Raw genomic sequence first — 27,446 nt, 5'->3', positions numbered from 1 at the left:
TATCAATGTACTTTGAATTAAAAAGAAATAAAAAAACCCACAGTTTTCTTGAACAACAACTTGTTGTGAACCAGATCTACTTCACTTTTAATGTCATGATACTGCCAAAACTTACCTTTCAAAAATGCTGGGTAACATGTCCCTGTGAAACATGTGATACACCATTTCTCACAGCATTCTCCGTGAGAAACTGACTGCTACTCATGGCATGGATGGGTGTACACTTCGCTGGGTAAAAAACTGGCTATATGGCCAGGCCCAAAGACTTGTGGTGAATAGGGATAAATCCAGTTGGTGGCTGGTCACAAGTGGTGTTCCCCAGGACTCAGTATTGGGGTCACTTCTCTTTAATATCTTTATCAATGATCTGGGCAAGGGGATCAAGTGCACCCTCAGTAAGTTCACGGATGACACCAAGTTGGGTGGGAGTGTTGATCTGCTTGAGGGTAGGAAGGCTCTGCAGAGGGATGTGGACAGGCTGGATCGATGGGCCGAAGCCAACTATATGAGGTTCAAAAGGCTAATAGACAGATCCTGCACTTGGGGCACAACAACCCCATACAACACTACAGGCTTGGGGAAGAGTGGTTGGAAAGCTGCCTGGCAGAAAAGGACCTGGGGGTGTTGGTCGACAGCTGGCTGAATATGAGCCAGCAGTGTGCCCAAGTGGCCAAGAAGGCCAACAGCATCCTGGCTTGTATCAGGAATAGTGTGGCCAGCAGGACTAGGGAAGTGATTGTCCCCCCGTACTCAGCACTGGTGAGGCTGCACTTTGAATACTGTGTTCAGTTTTGGGCCCCTCACTTTAAGAAAGACACTGAGGTGCTGGAGTGTGTCCAAAGAAGGGCAATTAAGCTGGTGAAGGGTCTAAGGCACAAGTCTTATGAGGAGCGGCTGAGGGAACTGGGGTTGTTTAGTCTGGAGAAAAGTGGCTCAGGGGAGACCTTATCACTCTCTATAACTACCTGAAAGGAGCTTGTAGAGAGGTGGGTGTCGGTCTATTCTCCCGTGTAACAAGTGATAGGACGAGAGGGAACGGCCTCAAGTTGTGCCAGCGGAAGTTTAGATTGGATATCAGGAAATATTTCTTCACCGAAAATGTTGTCAAACATTGGAACAGGCTGCCCAGAGAAGCTGTTGAGTCAGCATCCCTGGAGGTATTTAAAAGATGAGTAGATTATGGTGCTTAGGGCCATGGTTTAGTGGAGGACTTGGCAGTGTTAGGTTAACGGTTGGACTTCATGATCTTGAAGGTCCTTGCCAACCAAAATGGTTCTATGATTCTATGGTTCTATGTTCAGTAATTTCTTAAAGTTTTCATCGTAATTTTTTCAAGGGGTCATAGGCCAGAATAAGAGAAGGGACATGAATGTTAAAATCTTTGGAAATTTAAAAAGTTCTATAAATGCATCAGATTTATGTTCTCCAGAGAGCTTCAACATCTTGTAGTTATTGACATAGCTAGGTTTCAGGAAATACATAAATGTTAAGTGGTGAGTATACCCAGCTACCGCCTGACATTCTTCTTCTACAACCACGTCTTTGATTTTGAGGAAGAGATGAAACGCATAACTTAGATACTCTCTTCTGAAAAATAGCCCCATAGAAAGATAATCCATGTCTAGAGACATGGAAAATCACTAGACATCAATGTCAACATTTTTATCTGTGTGATTCATCATAATCAGCATGTCATTTATACACGCTGTCATTATTGTCTCCATTAGCTATGTGCTAGATAAACATTTGCACAGGTAGCTGTTCACATACGTACTGTATACAATAAATTATTATACACTGCTCTGGTAAATTTTTTTTCTGGGTCTGAAATCATACATTTTTTCTTAAACTATAGACTTACGAGGAGGCTTTGTTACAGAGTTACATTTCACTAGAGAATGTATTTCCATCACAACAAAATTACTTTCTAAAAAGCTTACTCACCAACATTTTGGTTTCTAGGGAAAAAAAAACACAGAAAATCTGCACTATGTTGCAAATATGATTGTTGCATTTTAGAACTGAACCAGTTTGAAACTTTTGGTTACATGCATTTGATTTTTATGTTAGATAACACACTATAGTATTTTCATTGGAGTAGAATAAGGTTTAATTCTCTTTTGCTTTGAACTTTAAAATGGTCTGGTTTAATTTCAATTCCAAATGTCAAAATCTTTTTTGAATAGAAGATTGATCTTCTTTGCAGTTCCGCTTCTCAAGAGGATTTCCTGAATAATAAACTAAGAATAAAGGTTTTGACCCTTATTGTATTTTTTCCCACTTTTCAAAATAGGTCCTGAATGTATAACAGCAGTCATTGGAAATGCTTCGCTTTCTTGAACTGTTTAAATGTACCATCTGAGATTAGGAACAAGGGAGAGGGGACTGGGAACAGTTCCCCTGTGGTCTGCCAGTGCTTGTCAACACCAAGAGGTCCCACCCCAAGTCCCAGCTCCCACATCTTCGGCTTCCCTTTCTCCAGGCAGCCTGCTCTGACTCTTAATAACTCCCTCAGCCCCTCTCCACCTCCCACTTAGACTTTCTGTGCTGAATTGAAGATCAGTAACACAAAGATTAGAGGGCGGAGATGGGGATGGGAAAGGCAAAATATTTTGCTCCAAAAGCACCCTCTGTGGACTTGCATACAGATAGGGATGACAATGGAATTAAGGTAGAGGGAAAGGAGATATTATATAGGAGAATAAATGCATACTGACACATATACACATGTATGCTGTACACTGTAGTGATATTTAAAAAGGAATGCCCCAGAGAGTAGATCTGTATGGATGTCAAAAACCAAGGAATAGGGTTATATCATCATCCTTTGATCAGAAAATTTATCACATACAAAGCTGAAGAACAGAAAATATACAACCAGTGAAAAGTATTAATAATGCAATATTTCAAATAACCACCTACTGTCTAGGGAGGTGTCACAAGAAGGCAAAGTACAGGCACTTAAAATTACTATTTCTTTGTGGAACTGGCTATGAAGTATTTTTACATGGGAGAAAAATATATTTAGGACATGCTGCATGTTGCCATGATAATTGTTAAGTCCTTTCAGCTGTGAAATGTTATTGAGTTCAGTGTAGTCCTGCACAGAAGCATAAGTGCACCCCATACAGTCTATCTTGCAGGACTGGAGCTATATTTCTAAATATTGCACAGCAAATTGTTTGAAGGCATAATTACACCTGAAATGCTTGATCATAATGTAATTAATTTCCTCACTGTCAAATGAGAACTAATTTAAACTGGCATTCAAAACTCCATTTAAAAAAGGAGGACTTTGGAAAACAAAAAAAAACTAGTAAAAACATGTTAATAAAGGAATTAAGGTACCAAGCTATAGCAAAATGTACATAGTCTTATAAAAGTTACTAAGAACTTGAACACGATGAACCAAATGTCTAGGAATGAAAATGACATCAAACAAGATGCAGAATTAACACTATATGTTAAAGAACAGATGAGGCAACAAGTTAAAATTTAACGTTATCAACAAGTGTCACAGAACTGAACTCCTTGAGTGATCAGAAAGAGTGAGAGGATGATGTTTTTGGCCACTCAGCCACAATAGCAGCAAGGGAAATGAAATGCTACAGAAAGTTAGAGACTGAAGAAGAAGAAAACATGATCACTGGAAATTTCAGATAGTCACATTAGCATCAGCCAGAGACACTGTAAATTAACAACATGCACAACAAGCAGAGAAACCGAAGAAGAGAAAGGGCCAATTCCAGATAGGCCTACAAATGACCACCTTTGTAATCACGACAAAAATATGCTCAGATACACCTTTCTAAAAAAAGAAGAAAAATAAATAAATAAACAAACTAAGAAAAAATAAATATAGGAGCATTGGGGTTTTTTTTAAAGGAGCACTATAAAAAGGCAAGGAAGGTGGTAAAAGCACCATCCGAATTCTAAAAGCGTACTTCTTTTTTTAACATCACATATATAACTGAAAGCAAACATATGACCATGATTTTAAAGGCTCTAAATGCAAAAGGAAACATGATTCAATATCACAGTGAAGGAGCCTGCAAAAAATTTTAATTCTTTTTTTCAGAAGAGTGATTCATGCTAAAATGAGAAAAACAAAAAAGATAAACTGTGGAAAATAGAACCACGTAACAGCAGACCAAAAGAGATCTCAAGGAGCAATAAGCAGTGCAGTTCCCTCCCACATACAATTTTCCTTTCACTGATACTAGAGAATTTTAAAATTTAGTATCACTGAGGCCAAATTCTTGATTGGTTACCCTTTTCATAGGATGCTGAATCTTCTTGTCTCTATTTCAAGGTTCTGTGCGACCAGTCTATAAAGCTCTGCTCATTTTCATCCTACATTTAAGATCTAAAACTCCTGTTTTCTGAAGTGAAAAGCAATGTAGCTTCCCTTCTGATCATTCTTTTAAAGCTTTTCTTATCCTACTCAGCCTTTGATTACTGACCTCTCTGTGATTTCCACACAAAAATCAAGTTATTACTCTTGTTTGGGGGGCCATATCCTCTCAAATCTCATACCTCTTCATGTCAATAAAGCAACACTCACGTACAGCATTGAAGATTTGGCCATTATACATCCTTTATATTTTCTGTGCAACTAAGTTACAAAAACTTTGGTCTTGTGTTCCAAACCCTGTTTCCTTTATTATCATCACAAATTACATGAAAGACAATTTCACAGAGGAATTAGTGAAAACAGTTCAGATAAAATGGAAAGTGACTTTAATACTCATCCAAAATTCAACCCAAATCTCATGCAGACCTGAAAGTCTCGCACTGCAACTTGCAAAGGTATGGGTCATTCAGAGTCTGTGTAAAGCAATAATGTTTAACAGAGAGTGCCAGGAAAGTTTTACCATGAAGGCTGATATCCAGGCCATAGGTAGTTCTGCTGAAAAAGTGCAGAAGCTACAGTATAATATGTAGATTTATTTGCCCTTTTTCCTGCAGGCTGTCAGGTACCAATCTTTACACACTATCCACACTGTCCCACTGCACACAGAAACTGCAGATGTAAAAGACCTTTACATACTCACTTCCAGTTCTGTCAGCTGACACGAGACTTGTACAATCTAATATAGCAAATTAATTCTTCTTCCTTTCATTATTTTTTCCTCCCTCCATTTTAAAACACTGCTGCATCTACAGATTTCACCTAAAATCCAATGGAAAGGTATCAAAAGTTCACGAGCAAGATTCTTCCTAGTTAATTTCAACTCTAATTTTCAGAAAAGTCAGAATTATATATATCCACTAAAATTAAAAAAAAAAAAAGCAATGAGTTCCAGGAATTAAACCCCTGAATGTGTGTGCTTTATCTATCAGTAAATAATGAGCAATTTATAGAGTAAATTTAGCCTCCTTTTCTCTTTCCAAATTCTGTGAAAGCCATTTGTAATATTATGTTTATTATTTATTTGGAATTACTAATTGCAAAGCCAATAGTTAATTTGTGGTCTGTACATTGTTCTTTCTGGATAGCTTTTATCTCGAATTTGAGGAGTGTTACATACTTTTAAGTAGGATGCAGAACACATGACAGCCTTTTTGTCTCATAGTCATACTATTCAATTTTGCAAATTGTTTTTCTCTACTGTAGCCTTTTGGCAGATGCTAACTTTTCTGTCCAAAATGTTAAAAAGAAAAATCAATTATTCCAGTTACTATACACATGGACTGTTTGTTATATTTTCAGATTTTATATATAATATATCTTACAAGAAGGTTCAGTGAATTGCAGAGCTTATTCTATCACTCTCCGAGCCAACACTTACAATGTTTCTAAAACTGCCACTTTTAGAGTCTCAGGCTCTTTTTCAAAATTTAAAAGGAATAAAAAGAAGTTGTTTCTTGTTTGCTGTAGTTTCAAAAGTCGCAGGAAGAGATAATTTAAAATGTTACCTTGAAGTGATTCTGGTGCTAGAAATGATTTGTTCATTTCAAGATGACAGAATAATTGTTGATCTATCTGAGTGTCTCTGAAGAACTGCTTTTTCAAGGGTATGGCTCAGGAAAAAGTCTACCAATAGTCAGAACTGAACACTGAGAGTGAAAAAGCACCCTTACTTTACAAGCCAAACAATGCTTATGTGGCACTTAAATTCCACTGAAATCCTCCAAACAGGTTTATGACATGTACAAATGCCAACTCGATTTTCTTCTTCTTTGATTGAAAGAATAGAACAGGAAAACAAAAAATCTGAAAAATGCAATTTCTGGCCCACCTTGTCCCACAGTATCACTTTAATAAACTGAAAGTAACTTATTTTCCACAGGGTATGTAACATATGAGATCACAACACCAGCTGCTCTTGTCTCAGTGACAGATCACGTACATTATGTAGATTCTCAAAGATTTTAAAGCCTTAATTTGCCTGTCTCCTGGGATTATCTCATCACAGAATAAAAGGATCATGGCCAAAATAATTAAAAGTTTAATTTTTTACACAAAGCCTAAATAAAAACCTGAAATATAAACCTTTGCCAACAAATCCCTTTAAAATATTTTGCGTAATTCAACAGGACATTGCATCCTGAAAATCTATGGTATTATCAATAGGCAAATAGCCACATATTCAGATCTGAGGAACATTTGCTGATAATCTACGTACAGAGGACTGCCATGTATTACCTTCTCTTTTGTTTCTATCTGTGAAAGTACCTGTAAGGATGCTAAATTACCTCTAAATATTTAAGTAATATAGTCATAATTAATACAAGCAAGTATTAGAGCTATCACCAGGATCTTACATGAACTGGGAAGGCAGATTGCTTTGTTGAGAAGGTGGTGATCTGCGCAACCATGGAATGGGATTCATTTCACTTGACTTGAGCAATCTAAAAGTGGGGCACCTCATCCAAATTAGTCATCTACATCTATTTGCAGTCCACAAAGAGAGATGGCCATCCCATGGGGCTACGTAAACAGAAGCAACCGAGTAAGAGGGTTGCAACCAGCTCCAAAAAGGAGAAAAGAAAAGTAATTGTTATAGGCGACTCCCTGCTAAGGGGAACGGAGGGCCCCATATGCAGGCCAGACCCGACTCACAGGGAAGTCTGCGGCCTCCCTGGGGCTCGGGTAAGGGATGTTGCCAGGAGGATTCCTCAACTGGTGAGGCCCTCTGACTACTACCCACTATTAGTATTCCAGGTCGGTAGGGATGAGATTGAAGAGAGAAGTGCCAGGGCTATCAAAAGGGACTTCAGGGCCCTGGGGCGTTTGGTGAAGGGGGTAGGTGCGCAGGTGATATTCTCTTCAATTCTTCGGTGTTTGGTGAAAATAGGGAAAAGTCTATGAAAGTACAACAGATTAATATGTGGCTAAGAGACTGGTGCCGGAGGTGGGATTTTGGGTTTGTTGACCACGGGGCGGCTTTCATGGCACCGGGCCTGCTTATGCCGGATGGGGAACAGCTGAATCAGAAGGGGAAAAGGGTTATGGCCCAGAAGTTGGCAGGGCTGATCAAGAGATCTTTAAACTAGGTTCGATGGGGGAGGGGGATAAGACCAGGGCAGCCATAAATGAACCTAGGGGGGACAGGCCTGTGTTGGGGGCAAGGCCGCTAGCCCAGCTGAAGTGCATTTACACCAATGCACGCAGTATGGGCAACAAACAGGAAGAGCTAGAAGCCACTGTACAGCAGGAAGGTTATGATGTGGTTGCTATCACAGAAACGTGGTGGGATGACTCTCATGACTGGAGTGCTGCTATGGATGGCTATAAGCTCTTTAAGAGGGACAGGCGAAGCAGGAGAGGCGGTGGGGTAGCGCTGTATGTTAGGGAGTGCTTAGACTGTGTCGAAATTGAGGAAGATGGTGAGGATGACAAGGTTGAATGTTTATGGGTGAAGATCAGGGGGAAGGTCGGCAGGGCGGACATTACGGTGGGAGTCTGTTATAGACCACCCAACCAGGATGAGCAGGCGGACGAGGCGTTTTACAAGTGGCTGTCAGAAGCCGCCCGGTCGCCGGCCCTTGTACTCGTGGGTGACTTCAACTTGCCGGATGTCTGCTGGAAATACAACATGGCTGAGAGGAAGCAATCTAGGAGATTCCTCGAATGTGTGGAGGACAACTTCCTCATGCAGGTGGTAAATGAGCCCACTAGAGGAGGGGCCCTGCTTGACCTGTTGTTTGTGAACAGAGAAGGACTAGTGGGAGATGTGAGGGTCGGTGGCTGTCTGGGGAGTAGCGACCACGAAATGTTAAGAGTTTTCGATAGTGGGGGAAGTAAGGAGGGGCAAGAGTAGAACTTCTGCCTTAGACTTCCGGCGGGCTGACTTTAGCCTGTTTAAGAGGCTGGTGGACCGAGTCCCCTGGCAATCGGTCCTGAAGGGCAAAGGAGTCCAGGAAGGCTGGACATGCTTCAAAAGGGAATTGCTAAATATTCAGGAGCAGGCTGTCCCAGTCTGTAGGAAGACAAGCCGTCGGGGAAAAAGACCGGCCTGGTTAAACAGAGAACTTAGGCGAGAACTTAAGGAAAAAAAGAGAGCCTATTTCCTCTGGAAGAAGGGTCGGATAACTTGGGAGGTCTATAGGGACGTGGCCAGGTCATGTAGGGAGAAGATTAGAAGGGTCAAAGCTCAATTAGAGCTTGATTTGGCTGATACAGTCAAAGATAACAAAAAAAGCTTTTACAAATACATCAACAGCAAAAGGAGGGTCAAGGAGAGCCTCCACCACTTGCTGAATGAGGAGGGTAGTGTAGTGTCAGGGGATGAGGAAAAGGCAGAGGTGCTCAATGCCTTCTTTGCCTTGGTCTTTAATGTTAAGACCGGTTGTCCTCAGGAGACTCGGACCCCAGAGCCTGAAGTTAGGGACGGGGGGCTGTGTGAACCTCCCGTAATCCAGGAGGAGATGGTTAGTGACCTGCTGTGCCAGTTGGACACCCACAAGGCTATGGGCCCGGATGGGATTCACCCCAGAGTAATGAAGGAACTGGCAAACAAACTTGCCAAAACACTCTCTATTATCTACCGGCAGTCCTGGTTAACTGGAGAAGTTCCAGCTGACTGGAAATTAGCAAATGTAACGCCCATCTACAAGAAGGGTCGGAAGGACGATCCAGGGAACTATAGGCCTGTCAGCCTGACCTCGGTGCCAGGCAAGGTGATGGAACAGATCATCCTGAGTGCCATTACACGGCACATGCAGGACAATCGGGGCATCGGGGCCAGCCAACATGGATTCATGAAAGGCAGGTCCTGCTCGACCAACCTGGTCTCCTTCTATGACCAAGTGATCCGCTTAGTAGATAAGGGCAGGGCTGTGGATGTAGTCTATCTAGACTTCAGTAAGGCATTCGACACTGTCTCCCACAGCATCCTCCTAGACAAACTGGCTGCCCGGGGCTTGGATGGGTGGACTCTTAAATGGGTTAAAAACTGGCTGGATGGCCGAGCGCAGAGAGTGGTGGTGAATGGGGCTAAGTCCAACTGGCGGCCGGTCACTAGCGGTGTTCCCCAGGGCTCAGTTCTGGAGCCGGTGCTGTTCAATATCTTTCTAGATGATCTAGATGTAGGGATTGAGTGCACCCTCAGCAAATTTGCAGATGACACCAAGCTGGGTGGGAGTGTCGATCTGCTGGAGGGTAGGAAGGCCCTACAGAGGGATCTGGACAGGTTAGACAGATGGGCCGAGACCAATGGCATGAGGTTCAACAAGAACAAGTGCCGGGTCTTACACTTTGGCCACAACAACCCCATGCAGCTCTACAGGCTGGGGGAAGAGTGGTTAGAAAGTGGCCTGGCAGAAAGAGACCTGGGGGTGCTGATCGACAGCCGGCTAAACATGAGCCAGCAGTGTGCCCAGGTGGCCAAGAAGGCCAATGGCATCCTGGCCTCTATTAGGAATAGTGTAGCCAGCCGGTCTAGGGAAGTAATCGTCCCTCTGTACTCGGCACTGGTGAGGCCGCACCTTGAGTACTGTGTCCAGTTCTGGGCCCTGCACTTCAAGAAAGATGTTGAGGTGTTGGAGCGAGTCCAGAGGAGGGCGACCAAGCTGGTGAAGGGTCTGGAGGGTCTGACCTACGAGGAACGGCTGAGGGAGCTGGGCTTGTTTAGCCTGGAGAAGAGGAGGCTCAGAGGTGACCTTATTGCAGTCTACAACTACCTGAAGGGAGGTTGTAGTGAAGTGGGAGTTGGCCTCTTCTCCCGGGCACCTAGCGATAGGACAAGAGGACACAGCCTCAAACTTCGCCAGGGGAGGTTCAGGTTGGACATTAGGAAGAATTTCTTTTCAGAAAGGGTTATTAGACATTGGAATGGGATGCCCAGGGAGGTGGTGGAGTCACCATCTCTGGATGTGTTTAAGAAAAGACTGGACATGGCACTTAGTGCCATGTTCTAGTTGACAGGGTGGTGTCAGGGCAACGGTTGGACTCGATGATCCTTGAGGTCTCTTCCAACCTGGTTGATTCTGTGATTCTGTGATTCTGTGATTCTGTGATCCTCACAGGGTAAGTCATACCAGTCTAAGCAGCTTACTAAGACATGTGGAGATGGCCTCCCAAAAGTTAAAGAATTAAGTAGATCCTGTCTCATGAGCTCCACACAAGGGCAATCCTGCAAACCCTGAACATGCACTAGTCCAGAGCTAGAATTTGGGTCAAAATCATTATACCCAGCCATGCAGTTAAACCAGTGTAAGGCCAATGTAACAAACATACATCACCTCCCCTGTACACTGATTTTAACACAAATTGGGGACACTTCTGCTTCCACCTGACCTTTCATATGAACCCTCCATGCAAAAACATCTATCTCAAATATTGGATACAAATAATAGTCTGGAAATATTGAACTATAATTGGTATATTTAATGGCTACACTTATCCATTAAAAACCAAATTCTGACCTCCTTTTCTACACTGATTTACACTACAGTCCATTATGCATGCCCCACTGATTTTGCTGGGTCTATTTCTGTAATAAAATTCTACTTGCTAGATTAAAAAGCATCTGCATCTGTTTACAGATGACCAATCTGAACTCCTTTCCTCAAAAGGTGAACAATTACTTATAAATCAGGGGCATTTCACAGTTGAATAATTATTCAATGTATTGAAAATGTTCATGATCTAAAAGTAGTCCACACTAAGTATTTTCATTGCTGCTTCATGAAATTATGAAACTACTTAGCTTACCTACACTAATTATATTATACAATTAATATAATTATTAAAAATATAGATTTACTTGGGGTATTGGTGATATCTAACATCAGAATAAGTTGAAAATTTTTTTAATATCAAACATAATTAATCAGTAGGAAGATCAAAATAGAAAGATTAAATAATTTCCTTTGTTTTACCATTTTCTTTTCCCTAGTGCTCATATTTGTTCTAACTTGTTGATATCCTGTAAATTAAGTATTAACTAATAGAGAAAAGGCTGTTTTGTGGCAACTTCTGCATCAGCAGTTTATGATATAAGTCACTCTGTATTCCAGTATCTGTGTGAGATGACGTTTTTCTGCAGTTACAAAACAGGACAAACAAGCTACTTTTTTTTGATCTGCTGAGAAACTATGTACTGGTAAATTTGAATATATATCTTGAATCATGGCATACTCCAAGAATATTAAAAATAGTTTATAAATATTGAGCTGTGTATTAAATAGACTTTTTCCCCCTCAGAACAGCTAATCGATGGAATAATTCAATGTTAGTTTGTAGTTAGCTGTCTTCTGAAAATAAGGGTCAAGAGCAGTCAAATCCTGCTTGTTCGCAGGAACTGGGCACAGCGAGTTCTCTATATCTTTCTGACTTACTCAGAGGGATCAGTGTCATGAGCAGCCGATTTCCCTCACCATACAGGCTCTGAAAACACTAAATGAGGGGTGTCCACCTGTCTTCAGCTTTACCTGCTCATTCCCTTGAGCGCAGCTACACTCATGTTTTATTTGGATAAGGAAAGCCTTTTTGAAACAAATATCCTGACTGTTTTCTCTTTCACATGGTGGAGCAGTCTTACTGTGCACAATTCCAGTGCCTTTCAGAGGAAACCAAACTGTAGGATGAGTGCTGGGAATACAGCTATGGCCCTGCAGCTCAAAGGACCGAAATAAAATCTCTTGAAATGAGTACAGTGAGGACCTCAGATGCTCATCATCAACTGCTTCGCTCTGCAGAGGTGCACTGTTTGATAACATAGACATTGTTGCTGAACACCCGGGCCACCTGAAGAAGAAGGTACCTCACAAAGGCCACTCTTTCTCTGCCCAACTGGTATCCCCCACCATGCAATAGACCAGGAAAAATGTATCATGGACCACTACTTGTGAATATGGAAGAACATTTTCAACCAAATTAACATGCCTGCCACTGATCTGGGTAATAAATTTTCACCTCCAAAATCCTCAACCAGATTAGTTTACAGAACAGTGCTAGAGCGGTTGGACAGAGGTCAACAGGTCTGAAGGATGAGCAACCTCCTGTGAGGTTATAATGAGCACATTAGCCTGTCTGACCACATCCAAGGACACTGAAAACTATGCAGCTAATTGTCCTTTTTGTAGACTTAAGCTATTTTTATTGTACTGCTTGTATTCTAACGAAGCATCTAGCCAGGTAGCAAGTATACACACCAAATACGCATGCTTATAAAATGTTTAAGCACTGTAACCTGAAATGCTTGGATAATGGCACAGATGATATATATACAAAATTAAAACGGTTCTTCTAGTCCTCTCACAGGGCAGGATTACAAGAACTTACTCGGAAGGGAAAACAGCAAGTATCATTTCTACCTGAAGAAGCATATCTGGGACTCAGGTTTATACAGAACCTGTCTTCCCATTCACAATAAGGATCTGTTTGTGGCAGACCAGGAGAGCAAACTGATGAAGAACAGCATGCAACACATCTTTGACTATCAACTTTCCCATTCTACTAGCATATGTCCAAAGTGGCTGGGCTGGTACTGGAAATGACAGAGTAACTTACTGTTGTCTCCCAGGAACAAGGATTGTGTACAGATGACATTCTTACATGTGTGACATCTAAGTTACATCATAAGTAATACTGGTTACAAGTTTTCTGAGGCTACATTTGAGAAGGTACAGTTCCAGAGTTCACACAAAATTGTACTTAAAGCAACAATTTGTTCACTAAGATATACTATTCTTGCAGAGGCTCTGAGCTGGAATAAGAATTTCTAGACTCATAAGTTACTAGCAAACACATCCACACATGTGCACATACATATGTGTATTAAAAGTATTCCAACTTGCCAGCAAGTGTATCAAATCTAAAATAGCAAGTTACACGATTTAAATGATCATGCAGTGGAATATGACTCATAACTTTGTAAAACATTATAAATCTAAAATTGACACATTTCCTGACAGAATACAAGACTTTAATTCCTCTTTATGAATAAAATTATAGAGAAACAAAGACCTCTATGGAGTATATCCACAATTTCTTCTTCACATTGGAATAAGAAGCTTTTTAAATGACACGTTTTGTACGTGAAATTAAGCCTTAACAACAGGATTGCGAAGTGATATTCCACTGGATATATTATAAAGAGATTTAAAAATACTAACAACTGCTGAAACAACAAAAAGAATGACAGGAAGTGAAATGAAGAAATCAAATCAGTGAATGGGCAGCGTATGTTAGGTCCCCCGATCTGACAGCTCTCTGACATATTGAGTAACACTAATCCACATTAGTAGGTGCTGGAATGAAATAGTATTCAGCTTGAATCTTCTGAAATTCTGTAGTTTCTGGAATAAGAGCCAGAACTGTCCCTTTTAAGACAATTGAATCTGTATATTTTGATCACATATACTTTAAACTATGTTCTACTCTTATCAGTCTATCAGACACTGACAGCAGAGAGACAGCAGGGTTCATGCCTGCCAGTTCTCCACCATCAGGAGAGAATTTGGTCTAAACATTGTGACCTGATGTATAGCATGAGAAAGTCTGTATTTCAGTCTTGTTATTTTTAGCAGAATGTCACTCGTCATTCTCAGACATCAACATTTTCTTTGGAATTGACTACCCAGGCTTCTGAAATTGAAAACCAGAGAAAATGTGCAAAAATAGTGAATTTATGGCCTGTTGTATACCATAATAGGGAGAAAATTAGAAGGGCCAAATCCCAACTAGAACTTCATCTGGCTACTGTCATAAAAGGCAATAAAAAAATGTTTCTATATATACATTAGCAACAAGAGGAGGGCTAAGGAGAATATCCTTCCTTTATTGGATGTGGGGTGAAACATAGTGACAAAAGATGAGGAAAAGGCTGAGGTACTTAATGCTGCCTTTGCCTCAGTCTTTAGTAATAAGACCAGTTGTTCTCAGGATACCCAGTCCCCTGAGCTAGAAGACAGGGACAGGGAGCAGGATGAAGCTCCCATAATCCAAGGGGAAACGGTTAGCAACCTGCTATGCCACTTAGACATACACAAGTCTATGAAGCTGGATGGGATCCACCCAAGAGTAATGAGGGAGCTGGTGGAAGTGCTCACCAAGCCACTTTCCATCATTTATCAGCAGTTCTGGCTAACTGGCGAGGTCCCAGGTGACCGGAAATTAGCAAATGTGACGCCCACCTACAAGAAGGGACGGAAGGAGGATCCAGGGAACTACAGGCCTGTCAGCCTGACCTCGGTGCTGGGGAAGGTTATGGAGCAGATCATCTTGAGTGCTATCATGGGGCACATACAGGACAACCAGCTAATCAGGGCCAGTCAGCACGGGTTTATGAAAGGCAGGTCCTGCTTGACTAACCTGATCACCTTCTATGACAAGGTGACCATCTTAGCGGATAAGGGAAAGGCTGTGGATGTTGCCTACCTAGACTTTAGTAAAGCCTTTGACACTGTTTCCCACAGCATTCTCCTGGAGAAACTGGCTGCTCATGGCTTGGACAGGTGTATGCTTCACTGGGTAAAAAACTGGCTGGATGTCTGTGCCCAAAGAGTTGTGGTGAATGGAGTTAAATCCAGTTGGTGGCCGGTCACAAGTGGTGTTCCCCAGGGCTCAGTATTGGGGCCAGTTCTCTTTAAGATCTTTATCAATGATCTGGACCAGGGGATCAACTTCACTCTCAGTAAGTTCTCCGATGACACCAAGTTGGGTGGGAGGATTGATCTGCTTGAGGCTAGGAAGGCACTACAGAGGGATAGAATCATAGAATCATTTTGGTTGGAAAGGACCTTTAAGGTTATCAAGTCCAACCGTTAACCTAACACTGCCAAGTCTACCAATAAACTATGGCCCTAAGCACCACATCTGCTCATCTTTTAAATACCTCCAGGGATGCTGACTCAATCATTTCCCTGGGCAGCCTGTTCCAATGTTTGACAACACTTTCGGTGAAGAAATATTTCCTGATATCCAATCTAAACCTTCCCTGGCACAACTTGAGGCTGTTTCCTCTCGTCCTATCACTTGTTACTTGGGAGAAGAGACCAACACCCACCTCTCTACAAGCTCCTTTCAGGTAGTTGTAGAGATCGATGAGGTCTCCCCTCAGCCTCCTTTTCTCCAGGCTAAAAAACCCCAGTTCCCTCAGCTGCTCCTCCTAAGACATGTGCTCTAGATCCCTCACTAGGATCTGGACAAGCTGGATGGATGGGTCAAGGCCAGTTGTATGAGGTTCAAGAAGGCTAAGTGTCGGGTCCTGCACTTGGGGCACAACAACCCCGTGCAGCAATACAGGCTTGGGGAAGAGTGGCTGGAAAGCTGCCTGGCAGAAAAGGACCTGGGAGTATTGGTCGACAGCTGGCTGAATATGAGCCAGCAGTGTGCCCATGTGGCCAAGAAGGCCAACAGCATCCTGGCTTGTAGCAGAAATAGTGTGGCCAGCAGGACTAGGGAAGTGATTGTCCCTTTGTATTTGGCAATGGTGAGGCTGCACCTTAAATACTGTGTTCAGTTTGGGCCTCGCCAAAGAAGGGAAACGAAGCTGGTGAAAGGTCTAGAGCACATGTCTTATGAGGAATGGCTGAGAGAACTGGGGCTGTTTAGTTTGGAGAAAAGAAGGCTCGGGGGAGACCTTACCACTCTCTACAACTACCTGAAAGGAGGCTGTAGCAAGGTGGGTGTCAGTCTCTTCTCCCAAGTAATAAATGATAGGACAAAGGATATCTCCTTCTCTGGAGACATTCAAAACCCACCTGGATACGACTCTGTGCAACCTGGTCTAGGTGAACCTGCTTTAGCAGGGGCGTTGGACTAGATGATCTGCAGAGGTCCCTTCCAACTCCAACTATTCTGTGATTCTGTGACAAGAGGACATGGCATCAAGTTGTACCAGGGAAGGTTTATATTGGATATCAGGAAATATTTCTTCACCAAAAGGGTTGTCAAACATTGGAACAGGCTGCCCAGGGAAGTGGTGGAGTCACCATCCCTGAAGGTATTTAAAAGATGTGTAGATGTGGTGCTTAGGGCCATGGTTTAGTGGTAGACTTGGCAGTGCTAGGCTAACGGTTGGACTTGGTGATCTTAAAGGTGTTTTCCAACCAAAATAATTCTATTAAGCTATTCTATGATCATGTGATAATAAAGAGATTAAACATCATTTAGGTTATTGGAAGAGATCTTGATGCCACCTAGGACATGATCTATTGTTCTAAAACCAAAAGTAAATGCTCTCTGGCTCCATATATTGTTTAATGACACATGATGCAGTTTGATTTAATGCTACATTAGCAGCAGCATGGGACCACTGCAGTGCAGCTACCTGTAACACACAGTTTTCATAGTTCTGAGATAACGTCCAAAGCAGAGTAAGAAACAGCTTAGTCTATGGCAAATACTCCTCAAACTCTTTTGTGTCCAGTTGATGTGATGAGTAACAAAGACTCAACAGTCAACTTGGCTCCCGCTTATCATGCCGCAAATCTGACTACTGGGATTTTTACGCAAAATTACTGTACTTACACGAAATGGCAATAGATATATAAATATGAATAAAAAGTCAAAAATCCTTCTGGAATGTGTTTATAAGCTACTTTTCAAATGCGAATCAAGAAAATGGCAAAGAACAGCAAAAGAAGAGAAAGAATAAGAATTGCCCTTTCTACCTCTTATGCCTAAACATACTGATCACAACACATAAGTTGCACAAAGAGAGAAAGCCTGCAGCTCTTTCTGTGTGCTCAAAAGTAATCCCTCCTGAGCCTTAGTGCCTTTTGGGAATTGTGGTGCAACTCACCACGAGTCTCAACTGCACCTATGCTGATTTTTTTTAACTTTGTGTAGGTCTCGTCAAGGAAAAAAACTGCATTAGGTGCGATTTTACAGTAATGGAACCATTACTCAAACTAAACAGCAATGCACTGTACCTCTGCAAGATTCACATTCTGCTACTTAACTCTTCAATTAATTACATAAATTTTTCAGAATGTGGCTGCATACACATGAGTAAATCTACTTCTTTCTATTAATATTTTTAGGTGTAATTGTATTTTCAAAGAGGTTAGTTACGAGAAAATTAAATAATGTATCTGTAAAGTTCCTAGGTATGCATGATGTCTATTATACTGCACTGTGATTTTCTTCAGTGAAACAAATAGTTCAGTTTGACAGACCAAATTGAAATTATACTAATTTACACAGGTCTTTATATGCTTTTGGAAAATCTTCCATCTTTATTTTTAGCAGTGCAGTCAGTCATTATAGGCAGTTAAAGGCTGATTAGGTTTGCAGAGTAGTTAAAATGCTAACCATACAAAACAGGGGAGATACTACTTCTGTAGGGATGTGCATGAAGGAGCTTTTTTAATAAACCTTTTGGTTGAGTTTTTATTAAAGGAAGGGCCACATTTTGCTGTTCAAAGACTGTAAATACTATGATAAATGCATGCCTTGAAGGGATGCTATGGGGAAAATCCAAAACAAATCTCAATGGAACTATATCTTCTTATGTCAGATTTGAATTTGAGGCTACCATTGTACACATTAAAACATGATACAGTAAGTAACTTTACCTCATTAGATTTCTATCTGCTTATGCATGCAAACACAAATATCTACATGTGTACACACACATATATGTAAAGAGGACTTCTTCAGAATTTTTTGTTCGAATTAAATCAAATATTAACATTCTGTGACGTTAATGGAAGCAAATCTGAGTACATTTCATTTAATTTTTACCCTTCTACCTTAACTCTTAATCATTAATGCTGAGTTCTTTGTCTGTCACTGTGTTTTGGTCCTCTGAAAGAGTGACAGTGCTTACTGTCAGCCTCACAATTCGATGCAAAGTACTCGCGGGTATCTTTGTTTCCTTTTCAAATCTTTGTATTCATACTTTTATATATTTCTTAAGAAACATAAGGTCTAGAAACCTACCTTAAGTAGGACAGCTCAACAACCAAGAGCTGGAGTCAACAACACAACACCAGGAATAAATCTGATCAGTCTACAATGTTTCTAAGTAATGCTAAATCTTCAGCTACCAAAAACTTGGCCCACCAATTCACTCAAGTGGGAAGCTGAGGGTATGGAAAAGTCTCCAGGATGTTAAATTTAAAGTAAAGCAAGAGGCATACTCCCTCTGCCATCTCCACAACCATGGCGCAAGCCCTTCCTCTTGAAGAATGTAGGTAATCAAAGGATGAATGCTGTCTCGGTCTTAAGTGTTTTCTGCTGGGGCACAGGGATGAGTGAAAAGCTTCTCATCTCCTCACTTCTCATTCCCACAAAGACATTCCAGTGGTAAAGAAAGGCTGTTGAAGATCCCTGGAAGATTCATGTCTCACTAAAAATCTTTTTATTGAATATAGAATACCTGAACCTTGAATAAATATGTGAAGTGAGGCTTCTTATAACCTCTACAGACATTTCAATCATTGTAGCACTCCATTCTTTTCCATTGTGTTGTAGTAAGACAAATGGGTTTTCTCTGCAAATGCCTTTCTCCTTCCCCAATTAAAAAAGTTTAAGGATAGTAATTGAATTATTGTTTCATGTTTACTAAGTTAATGGCCCAATTTGATTTTTTTTTTAATTCCAGAAATGTTGGAACAAAAAATCTCTAATAGTTTTCAATGAACCGGCCTAATCTTGATGATTTGATCAACGTACACTCACATTCAGAAACACAGAGCTAGTTGCAAATCAATAGTGGTAAAGCAATTAGTTTTTCAAAGTTTAGGTAAATTATTGCTTTCTGCAAACTGTAAAAACCAGAAAGCAAACAATCAGGCAAACTTAAAAGAAGCTTCCTATTTTATGTATCTCGAAAGCACAAATTCTTTTAGGAATAAGAAGGAACAGCAACCACAAATAAACAATATTTTTAAACAGTTTTAAAATAGCAGTTTTCTTTAAAGAAACTGTTTAAGCCACTACAACACTAGACTGAAATAATCAGTAATGTATAACAGAAGGAGGCAAGAAGGCATATGCCCTTTTGTAATTCTTAACCTTGAGCAAGGAGAGGAAACTCCTTTCAGGATTTTCAGTGCCAAAAAGACTGATGATTTTACATGGAAAAGAAAAGAGAAAAATATCTTTTGTTATGAAGCATTTTCTAGTATCTTCATAGGAAAAAACATGCTTGAAATTGGATTAGATTGGTAGCATTCTTACTGCAGGTAGTAAAAATTTAACACTATGAACAGATAACTCGACTAAATAGAGAACAGGGATATCAGTTTTTTTGTTGTTGGGAATTACAAATGTCATATGATAAAAAGATTCAAGTATCTCCTAGCTATGATAAACAAGAATGCCTAACAAAACACATCTCAAGACTGAGAAAACTATATACCTATCAATTTGCCTTTTAATATCTTTGGAAAGAGAGAATTTCAGATTATGGCTGTATCTCAAGCTTTTGGATTTCTTTCAGTGTCACTGGCTCTTGACATGATATATAAATTGGGCTGGTAGGCAAAAGACAGAGGATCTTATTATCTGCAATGTCCAGATCAAATATGGGGAAATTAGGATAAATCATGTTTTTATGTTCAGTCTTCAAGTCCTGAACAAGAGCTGGGAATACATTCCTTTTAAGAACTAAGCTGAAATTTACGACTGAGAAAGTACATGTAAAGTTTCAGAGAAAACCCACTGGAAGGACAACTGGCAACTGGGATAGGCCAAGGATCAAAGTCTTCAAAATTAAGCTATAAACAATTAAATGTAACAGCTCCTATAACATTAGTGAAATTTGAAGGTTCATTCATTTATTTCATTTACCATCATTATTTCAGAGCAGACTTGGCAATGAAGTAAAGTCTTTGGCCTTTCAAGGGAAAGATAGATTCATGGGTGGCATATTCTCCTCTTTAATCTTCAGCAGACATGGAAGATAATAGTAGACTGACTCATCTGTTTTGAGGGCTGTGGTATGAAGAACCAGCCAGGATTTCATTGCTGCCTCTTTTGTGCACAGGAGGCCATGACAACTCAGCTGGGGTGGATCAAGATGCCATTTGTGATTCTTTACATCTAGATTGGGGGCTCATTCCCCCATTCTCCACCTAACATTTATCCTTAAAACACAGGAGGATTATTTTGAACTTCCACTCTCATCTCTTGATTCAGTTTACTTAAAAGGAACACATTTTGGTTATTTTTGTTATCTGATCTTTACATTTGAGCTAGATAAGCATAGGGATCATGATGATGAATCAGCTTGGTTTAGGTCTGTTGCTGTCTAAGTGTCTTTTCTATTGTAGTAACCCACCTTTAAGGGGTTTTAGTCAAGGGTCCTATTACTTGTAGATACCCTTGCTTGCAGAAGAATTCATAGCTTTTTCACTGCAGGTCAAACTGTATGTGCAACCTTCATATGAGACTGCCCATGTTTTAATCCCATCCCTTGCTGCTATGTTTACTTTCTGGCTGCAGAAGATACGTTTTCTTTCTGTTTTCAGGCACAGAGAGCATACCATAATTTTGTTTCATGAACTACGCATATATCCATTTCAAATCGCAAATTACTTTGAATCTATCAAGATACGGCCTATGCATTTTATACACTATTTTTCACTTGGTAATTCAATTTGACAGATGTGATGAGTCTGAAACAAGTCATACAACCATCTGTGGTAACATTTAGAGCTTCCCAAACTACAGCACACACACCACTCATTCCACCTGAAGAACGTCAAAAATCCCCATCTATTTTTCATGTAAAATAGTAAAAACAAAATAATCCCTTCCCAGACATGGGTAACTACCCAGCCATGACTTACTGCTATATGAACCAAGACCAAAGAGTAAAGGATTAGAGTAATGAGCTATCATTTAGCTCACTGAGAAACTGAATATCATGCTTTTTTTGTGAAGTATGTGGTAAAATGTAGAAGACAAGGCATCATCGTTGAAATGAAACAGTGCATACATGGCTCTCATATTTCTGTGTGAGAGATATCTGAGCATTGAGAAGCACAGTGCAGTAAGTCTTTGAATCGATGGCACAGTACACATACAACAAATCTGATGGTTCAAGAAGTGCAGGACTAACGGTGCACGTGCTTGGAGACTGCATGGTATGTCTGTCTGACAAACCCAGAAGTAGGGTGCTGGTGTGCAGTTTTTGTTGGCAGAAAGTTTAGAAGTGCACCCTCATAACAAAGGCTGCGTGACAGTGTCACCAGGCAGCCAGAAATCCTGGAACAGCAAGCAAACAAAAACGTTCGCATTCCACATGGACGATATTATCTGGTGAAGGAAAACACTGCCAGGAAAATCAAGGCACATCGACAACTTATCTATGTAGTGCAGAAAATTGGATGTTGCTGTTGCCACTAGTCAGAGAGATGGTGGTCACCACCAGTACTGCTGGGGGGGGAGGGGGTGGTAATTAAGGAAATGACACTGAGAGCCCTGATATTAGGCAAAAACTATCTATACAAAAAGTAACATAAAATGTCTGCTGTAGTCACAGAAGACTAAAGGTAACAATCTTGGAGTAAACCCTGCAAGGAACAGCAAAAAGCCAACATCTCATAGGTGAGATGAAACTCAGAGCTACTGTTCTGTCTGCTATATTAACTGGTATGACAATTGTATCTGGGTATGACACCTCAGAAAGCAGGTTTGAGAAGACAAGTGCTAGTTACATAGAGTTTTTGCTCAAATTTCATAGAGACTTGCAGCTTTATAATATGATACAGAATCCTGTTCTTTTCACATGAGGACAAGTAATAAGGACATATTGATTTGATTTTTACTCTATTCTTAAACACAGTTTGTAAATTAAATAAGGAGTTCATGACCTGACCTATCATCAAGACCTCAATAGTTTAAACAGAAATATAATTTACTCTGTATATACTTCAGGGATAAAAATAGGAGAATCACTGTGATGTGCCTGTTCACTAAAAAAAATCATATTGACAACTATAGATGAGGTGAGAGAGAAGGTCATTGAAAACATGAATGGAATTGAACCACAGCCATAGGTCTTTAACAAAATCTGTACCACCATTGGATTTGTGCAAATTAACTACTACCTTTCTCAAACATTGCCCACAAATTTTTTCTTCAGGTTTGAGAAAAAATGTCACACTTCTCTTACAACACAATAATTTGCATTTGAGAATTGAAGAGAGACAGAGTGCACCAGAAAGCAGCTCATTTCCTGCAATCCAATAAACAACTTACAGATAATGTTTTACTCTCACAGTTACCTGTGCATTTCTTGATATTGCTATTTCTTTTTCCATGTGATCCTAACTTGCATCCAAAGTTTTCTTCCCAAAATTCTGCAAACCATACATTTCTTCGATTGTTAGCAAGCGTTCGGCTCCGAAAATATCTATCAAATCCTACATTTAAGAGAAGCAAAAGAAAACAAATCAAAATATGATACAGCATTAAGATAGTCATTTAAAGATAATAATGGATTTTGTATAAATATCAGATGAAGAAAAAGTCTTAGGTACAAACTACTATAATAAGATATTTTATGAACATAGTATGTAAGGATTAAAAAATAGTATATTTGTTATTATTCTATATGTGCTGTAGAACAAGATTATTTAAATACCTACAGCAGTTAAAGAGTCTCTAGAGCTCCAGTAGAATTCTATTATTTAAAAAATGCAATGCAGATGGTTAGGGAAACAACTTAATTTTTAATACACGGATGAAACAAATAAAGAATTAGATATCTACAAGAAATGAGTCAAACTATAATCACTACTTAGTCAAAGACTGTGATCCAAATAAATTTCATTTCAAGGACACCTGAAATCACCAGGTACCTCTCTGTTGAACCGGAGGGCTTACAGGACACCTAAAATTCTGCTTCTATTTGTAAGTTTAGTGACCTCAGTTGAGAAATCAAGGATTCCTGCTTAAACCTGATCAGATTCTCCACCAGCCTTACCCCTACAACCCAGCAGCGATAATGAAATCATGACTAACACATACCATCTTTACAAATGTTTCCACGTGGCTAAATTCTCCAAGTATCAATGGTGCTCAGTTTGTCTAGCCGTGCACCAGCTTAGAGTACGTACCCAGACAGTAAGAGATGTTACTATGTCCAGTACCCTCCCAGGAATGATGTGGTTCAAACAACAACTTCCACTTCATAAATCAAGTCAGAAACTTTGTTAATATAGTGGCTTCTTAAAGTAAGTTTAGGAGAGGAAAGCAGAGCCTAGATTCATCTCCTCCAAGAAGAATGAGCTAACTCATTCTTATCCATCTGATATTCTCCTTTTTTGTCCCAATGAACCATCAGGCTATCAGTAAGAAACTCTCCATTACATATGCTCTAGTTATTAGACAACTATAAGCTTGCCTAATTGCAGACTCAGCATCTCCTCATCTCAACAGAGGCAATTAAATGAATATCGGATCAGGCCAACTCAAGTTATTTATTTGCATAGTTTCCCTGATTTCCCTATAACCAAAGACTATATGATTTTTTTTTATATTTTTTTTGAAAGAAGTAGGCAGCTTCAACATTGTCAGAAAATGAGGTTTTTGTGCCATGTGCATTCCTACCATCTATTGACGTTCTTTTGGGCAGAATAGTTACTGCTCCTTCTGCAATCTCCTCCTGCTGCTGAACCGGTGAAATTTTTGACCCCCAGCTATCTGAGCCAATCCAGAGGAAATGTCCAGACAGATTAGCTTTTTTGGCTGCTTCCAGTATTCGCCTGCAAAAAAAAACAACACATGACTAATTAAACAAACTGCATTTACGAAGAATTTGAGAATCCCCAGTATTAATTCTGGCTATGCATAAGTAAGTTCACACTAACCAATCAGTCAATAGTTTGTCACAGTCTAAAGCTTATTTAACAACAGCTGTAATGGACTCAAGATACAATACTGTACAAGTTAACTTGTTTCATCTTTAGCTATATTTTTCTAGCATACTTATTGGTTTCTTTCTTTTCAGTCACCAAATAACAATCTGTTGGAGCTGTGCTCATAGGAACTAGAAACAGGTTAGCTCTCCACAGAATAAAGGACCAGCACACTATATAATTGCAACTCAATTTCTTATCACCAGATTTCCAAGAATATTTACACGGGATTGAATCTGAAACCTCCTGAATTACTCTGTTCTGCATCAGCCAATTGAGCATCTCTGTGAAGAGAAACATCTTCAACACACAAAATTAGGAAACAGGCACCTAATATCATCTTCATTCGCAAACATGATCACCGCTCGAGCATTTGGAGTTTCCAACAAGCGCTTGATGATCTTTTCAAATTCTCCTGGTCTTGGTTCCCGAGGGACTTTGAGTGACTGAGCAATGCAAACACCTCCTGAGAAAAATTTAAAGGAAAAAAAATAATGTTAACATGCTAAATATCCACACTTTAGATAATCCATAGTTAACCAGGCAGGCGAAGAAAGCAAGGTGCTAATCTGAGATACCTTGGCGCAGCCAGAAGTTACCTTATCTATGTATTTTGAAATATGCGCTGTACAAACTTACACACTTAATGCTCCGTTAAAGAGTACAACTCAGTTACCTGTTACTTTATTTTTTGTATAAAATTTTAAACAACTTCCTGAGCCAGATTGTCAAGCACCACACTCTGGCTCAGCTGGACCGAGTTCCACAGACCTAGCCCAACTTATGGCAGCCGAGAACCCAGCTTTGCCACAGGATTGCATTTAACTGTGGACCCACGATTTGACAGTTATCTTATGTTCATAATGTGGCTCTTCGGTAACAGGCACTATCATACACCTCTGCTTTTTCAACGGAGAGTATAAGGTTAACAATAAATGCTGTGGTTACAGAATCAAGTAGAGAACTTGAAACGTTCTCTTATGAACAAATACATACAGATCACTTCTAATTGTTATTATGACATTCTTAATTAAGTTGTCTTAAATATTTCAGAGGTTTTGGGTTGTCATTGAATATTCTAAATAACTAATCAGCAAATGAACACAAACTCAGAGATGATATTTATATCTCTTCCTGACAGAAGGAGGAAAGTGTTAATTGAAATCTTTACATTTTTCCTGTCCTGCAAAAAGGGACAAATTTCTACAGAAACTCGGTGATTTTTAATGGCTTTCATACACCGGTGCAAAGGAATCTCTTCTTCCCAGTTATGACACTGTTATCTATGAGCACAAAGGGAGAGAAATTCCTTGAGCCTGTTTCATGAAGCACTGAGTCCAGATTGGTACTGACTTCCTATACCATAGATGATCTTTCTGTTATTGTTTGCTGATTTGTTTAATTATTTTTTGTTTAAGAATTATTGCCTGATTCGCATTGGTACATCTAACTCCCACCAATATTTGCTTTTGCGTGTTGTTATTTCCAAAATAAGAGCCTCTTGTGGAGAATCTAATCACTAATAAAACCAGAAAATCAAGAAAAGGAGAAAATGTTTATTTCTAACAGAAAGTGACACGTTACTAGACAAAGGCAAAGCAAATGATGATAATTTTTGCATCTCTGCATCTAAATACTTCTACACTGAAGATTGCCTGCAGTGTGAGTAAGAATAACAATGTGTTTTAGAAGAGCTGTTCTGTTTTTAATGAACACTGGTGTTTATTTTCGGATGTATTAGATCATTTGGGGCATATACATGTCCATGTCTACGTATTAGAGGTAATTAGACAACTAAAGTCACAGTTAGATGGCTATGTTGTATATGGGGAGGCTTTCCAACTTTCTTAACAGTCTTGTCCTTCCTATAAAAATGTCAACCTTCTGTTTTTCCAAAGTACTTCACAAATTAGGTTGATACACACTGTCAGGGATAGTATTTGAACAATAAAAAAGGGGCAATCCAGATGCAGCTTGGGATGTAGATTACATGAAGACATTACAGAGGTCTCTTGTGTTAGCTTTCTTAAGCTGAATGTGTTTAATCTTTGAGCAAAACAAACAAAATAAATGTATTTATGAAGCCTTTTGTATTTCTTTTACTCAAAGAATGAGTGGGAATGGTTCAAAGCTGCCCCATGCCTGTCAGTGTTTAAGAGGCATTTGGACAATGCCCTTAATAACATGCTTTAACTTTTGGTCAGCCCTGAATTGATCAGGCAGTTGGACTAGATGATCATTGTAGGTCCCTTCCAACTGAAATATTCTATTCTATTCTATTCTATTCTATTCTATTCTATTCTATTCTATTCTATTCTATGTAATATTTAGAAAATGCTGGGGATTCATTATCAGATTTTGTTCTGCCTTTTCAGAATGTCATTGACCTCAATAGTTCTCTGCACGGGCAGATCCTAAGTTTGAATCAAGATTAGACATAGCATAAATGAAGCATGGAATTATCAACTGTCAGTATAAAAATAACAACTTTCAAATGAAATCAGCCAGTTTTAGTCACAGGAAAACATATCACCTTTTTCAGCTATGCATCAGTTTCTTGGGATGTTACATTATTATTTTGTTAGATTGAGAGATGCATAGTGCAGTATAGATTTATCCTGGATTTTTCTCTGCTTTACATGAAAGAAATAATATTTATAAATTAGAATATCTGCCATTTCTAACAAAAATTGTTTGTACCTATTTCTTTACCATCTATAAATAGTATAAAGATATAACATCAATAATTTACTCTTATCTGCTTTAAAATGGAGTATAGTGCCTTTTTCTGGCAACACATTTCTTCACATTTTTATGAACAGCCTGGCTGTCCATGACGGACAGCTAATTTGCCAATAACAACAGATGAGCCCATATAGCAGGTGACCCTCCTATTCACCAGGTATCTTTGACATTCCAGTAGTGAAAAGATGAACACTGTACTATGAAAACTTTAGCCAATTTTCTAAACTGATATTAAGCTATTGTGACAGACACTCAAAAAGTCCTTTACTGCAACCTCTTTCTCAAGTAACAGGGCTGAAATGTAAGAGAAATATTTAGCAGACACCCTGTAAATTTAACAATCAGCAATTCACTGATACAAAAGAAAAACTGAAAAAACAATGTCCCCAAAGTCATTCAGGCACAAAAAGTAAAACAGATCCTAAAAAATT

The 27,446-nt window shown here is 39.7% G+C and overlaps 1 protein-coding gene across 1 annotated transcript in view; it reads right to left on the bottom strand.

Moving 5' to 3' along the window:
- GRM8 (glutamate metabotropic receptor 8) overlaps positions 1 to 27,446 on the bottom strand; it is a 379,997-nt gene that overhangs the window by 195,907 nt on the left and 156,644 nt on the right. Inside the window, exons 3-5 of the mRNA XM_068400373.1 lie at positions 24,601 to 24,736; positions 23,963 to 24,117; positions 22,636 to 22,773 (exon numbers count right to left, since the gene is read on the bottom strand). Of these exons, the coding sequence (XP_068256474.1) occupies positions 22,636 to 22,773; positions 23,963 to 24,117; positions 24,601 to 24,736 (429 nt within the window). The remainder of the gene's footprint in view (positions 1 to 22,635; positions 22,774 to 23,962; positions 24,118 to 24,600; positions 24,737 to 27,446) is intronic.

This window comes from Nyctibius grandis, chromosome 5, assembly GCF_013368605.1.
Source record: "Nyctibius grandis isolate bNycGra1 chromosome 5, bNycGra1.pri, whole genome shotgun sequence".
Lineage (NCBI taxonomy): Eukaryota > Metazoa > Chordata > Aves > Nyctibiiformes > Nyctibiidae > Nyctibius > Nyctibius grandis.
The sequence above is the reverse complement of the archived record's forward strand: the minus strand, read 5'-3'. Positions and strand labels throughout refer to the sequence as shown.